General features: G+C 46.5%; 1 protein-coding gene across 4 annotated transcripts in view; it reads right to left on the bottom strand.

Annotated features, from left to right (window-relative positions):
• The window catches only part of magi3a (membrane associated guanylate kinase, WW and PDZ domain containing 3a), a 117644-nt gene extending 114218 nt beyond the window's left edge, over positions 1–3426 (bottom strand). For all 4 annotated transcript variants that reach the window (XM_031844817.1, XM_031844818.1, XM_031844820.1 and 1 more), the window contains exon 1: positions 2213–3426. In XM_031844817.1, coding sequence (XP_031700677.1) covers positions 2213–2519 — 307 coding nt within the window. In that variant the 5' untranslated portion in view covers positions 2520–3426. The remainder of the gene's footprint in view (positions 1–2212) is intronic.
• Positions 3427–3969: the final 543 nt, after the last annotated feature.

Here is a 3969-nt window from a genome sequence, read left to right as displayed (position 1 = left end):
TTCCGCAAAGACTCTTTGCAATCTACGGCCCTGCTCAGACAGAGTGCGTTTTAGCAGCCTGGGGCGGCTTTGCTGTAGTTCTCAATGGGTGTGAAGTGTTTTGCGCGGTGCTTTTGCTTTGCTGAGCTAAAAAAAAAAAAAAAAAAAAAAAAAAAAAACTGACCTATGAGAGTGTTTTTCCATCTGTACCTTGCCTTCAGAAATGTATTCACATACCGTGTGCAGATATAATCTCTGGAGTAGCACTGTAAAATGTGAACCATTGTCTTCTCGGTAGCTATATTTCAGGCTTTTTCAAAAACCCGTTTCCTAGTTTCCAATTTAGACCCGATTTGTGAATCAAGGTTGCTCCGGGAACTGAGAGCTAAACGGTCCATCCATTAAGCTCCATGAGGCAAAAAACAAGTAGATCTAAGTCTGTTTACAGCATTAATCAATGAGCTGCCCACTCACAAGTCTCTAAGCCGCAATAGGTATCTGTATCACTACGCCTCTACTCTCAATTGCCCCCTCAAGGTTACTGCCTACTGCCTCGCTCCTCTCTCTGGATGGGAGCTGCATACTGAGTCCACCGGCTGGTCTGGAGCCAGAGGACCACTCCAGGCAAAACTTCTGTTTTCTGTCCTGACAGTGCCGGGGAAGTGTCGAGCAGTCAAATATGTTTGATTTAATCGTCATGGCCGGTGTGAAAAAACAAAAAAAGAACAGCATACTGGTGATGGAAAAGGATGGAAAGGAAGGGTACAAAGGCAAAAGTGAGAATCAGAGTGCAATATATGATAATATAGCAAAGGAAAGAAAATACCAGAGGAGAGCGGGGAATGGCAAACTGTGATGATAAGGTATAATCGGCTGAGGGGGAAAGATAAAGTAAAGTCAAACTGGGCAGCAAGGAGGGAGAGGGGAACAAAATCCTACAGGGGGGGGGGGCACACTGAAATAAAGAAAATTCTCCATTTTCAGGCTGATGCAACTTGGTTTTGGCTCACATGCAACACTGTGTCGTTTCTTTGGTAATAGACATGAAGTCAAAACTGGAACTTTGCCGTTTATCCTCACTCCCAACTTTCCAATCTCACGAGTATACAAGTTTATATGCACACCACACCAGTCGGTCTAACATGTGATCCGCCACCTCATCTTGGCACGGAGCGAGCCATTAATGATGGATGATGCTTGAATGAATCATGAGGAAGAGGACAGAGATATAAAACACACAGCGAGGGCCCCAAGGGGAACAGAGGAGCCTATGGTAAGCAGCCTGCGCATGTCAACGTGTGGCTTGAGCATCAGAATACAGCTATTACATAACACAGAGAAAATGTTAAAACACTTGTACCCGAGTACACTTTGTGGAACTGAGAAAATGCACTTTTGCCAAACTTGATTCTATTGTCCAATGGGTGTTTGAAGCGCTACAAGTAGTGACAAGTTTGGTCTTCTGTGATGCAGAAAAGTGATCATGATAATCCTGTGATATTGATTACAACCACATCCACTGACCCTAATCAACAAGGCAACCGTATGTGCAGCAGAAGGACCAATCTGTGTCACATAAAACCACCGTAACTGCCCGACAGTCATGGTGCCAAACTGAGTCGCCATGCTGAGGCAGCATCTTAGAGGATTTAAGGATAAGGGCCCAATTGATTCAATTAGACTTGGACTCGCCTTAACGCCAGCAGGCCGACACTGTCTAAGCTGGTCAAGGCAGCCATTAATAAAATCTGAGCTAAGTGTTTGCAAAGCACCGCACTCAGCAGGGCCTCTATCAAATCCATCCATCCATCCATCCATAAACACACACACACACACACACACACACACACACACACTGTCAGTATGCTTGGCACATTTCACACACTCAGAAGTCATGTCTGTGAGCCATGAAGAAGTGCAAACTGATTGCTATAGTAAGTCGGCTAATAACATGCACATACAATGAATGAATAGGAGCCATGCAGATAGACAATTTAAATATGCTAAAGCCAGCTGAAAAACACACCTAACCTGAAAACTGGCTTCCACCTCTACATAAGACTGCACACACACACACACCCATCAACAATCTCACCTACCACAAGCTTCTCAATCTTCAAGTTACAGTGATGTAACCATTGTAGAGCACGTTACACAGCATGGCAGGTTTGGTTGTGTGTGTGTGTGTGTATGTGTACGGGGGGGGGGGGGTCATTGCGATTCAAATACACACCTGGTTTCACAGTCTTCAGGCGGATGGGCTCCCGAAAGTGGCGGATGACAGCCAGCGTGTCTCGGTTGGTGAGTCCGCTCACCGGAGTGCCGTTCACCTCCAGCAGCACGTCCCCGCTGCAGGGAAGCCTCCCGGCGTGACAAACCATCGCGTCCGAAACTACGTCTCCGAGATGGGGGAACTCTCCCAGCTCAGCGCCTCCGCGCACCTCAACCACCGCGACCAACTCTCCGGAACCCCCCCACGACAGGGTGCACTCCTGCACTTTGGCGGACCAGTGCTTCTTCTTCTTCAGTGTCTTGGACATTGTCGGTAGCTCCTGTAAACCTGGGAGGAAGTCCAAGAACGATCGTCCCTCAACTCAAGACCCGCTTCTGAGCCTAAGACGCAATGACGCATGGGAAAATCATCGCAGATCAGAGAAGTTGAGGCCGATTTCTTGTGTTGTATTCCATTCCAGGGTAATCAAATCTCTCTCTCTTCTTTTTCTCAGATCGAACTCGCTCTGTTGATGATCGATCCTTCCATCGAGCATCACCTGTCTGCGACTGGGATGCGAGATCAGCTGCGTCAGTGTCGCATTGAAGCGGAAAGTGTTGCTTCTGGTTCTTGGAGCGTCTCGATCCCACAGCCCGGTTCACAGCAATATGAACTTAAAAAAAAACAAAAACAATAGCAACCTCCTCCACCCCCGTTACAACCCCGACATCACGGAGCAGCACCGACACGGTGAGCCCCGCGTCGTTCGTGCGCACCGGAGTGCCCGTGAGTTCCAAAAGCGTGGAGTATATATTCCACGTTAAGACTTCAGCAAATACCAGACAATCTGAGTGCCCAAAAAACTACTTTAAGGAGAAAATACTTTACAAAAATACTGCTCCCTCGGTCCAGTGACAGCTCTTCAATCCGAACATACCGGAGTCAACTTTACTCTGCGCACCTGTCCTCCTCTCTGCCGTCCCCCCCCGCGGTGACATCAGCAAAGGCAGTCCTTGGAAACGGGAAAACATACCTGGCACTCGGTCGGATCAGTAATCGGATCCTTACCAAACTGAAGCCTTGCTTCTCGTTCTCCGTTACGCGCTCGGTGCACTTCCGCGCTTTTCTACTAAAAAAAATAAAAAACTACGCAGCCATGCAACGGACGTGATCCGATTAGGCTTCACTAGATAACTTTTTTTTGATCTTTTTCCGTGTTGCTTTTCCTAAATGCAGGAGCTTCTGTCCAATCAGAGATTGGGGGGGGGGGATCTCCGTTGAACCAATAATGAATGGCAAGAGGCGGGGCTTCTGTGATTGAGACGCGCTGGATTCTGTTTCCATGGTGTGTCCAAAGCAAGGCGGAGCTCCAGTCCTGGGACACATCTCTTCACGTGGGAAATGCTGTTTTGCAAATTCGTGATTGTCGACATACAGTTTATATGCAATTTGTCCAACGTGTTCTTTATTCTGTGGACTACAGTGTGTGATTATTTGGCTTTATTATTGTTGAAACTTATAAATATTTCCTGCTCTCAGAACTGAGGACTCGGCTGCTGGTTGGAGGCAATTTCTTGCGCAAGTCTGCCCTCTTGTGGTTGTATCCTTTCCCAAGCACCAATAGCAACACTGTACTACTATAATAAAATATACAAACTTATTGTGTTCTTTTGTATTAATTAAATACCAGGACACTTATAACCAGCATATGCACTTTTACACACACACTTTGTTTCCTTGTTTTTATTGCTATTATCTGTTTTTATTTAGTGGTATTT

This window comes from Anarrhichthys ocellatus, unplaced genomic scaffold, assembly GCF_004355925.1.
Source record: "Anarrhichthys ocellatus isolate YVR2014 unplaced genomic scaffold, GSC_Weel_1.0 scaffold5, whole genome shotgun sequence".
NCBI lineage: Eukaryota > Metazoa > Chordata > Actinopteri > Perciformes > Anarhichadidae > Anarrhichthys > Anarrhichthys ocellatus.
Note: the sequence above shows the minus strand (reverse complement) of the source record. Positions and strands in the feature narration are given on the sequence as shown.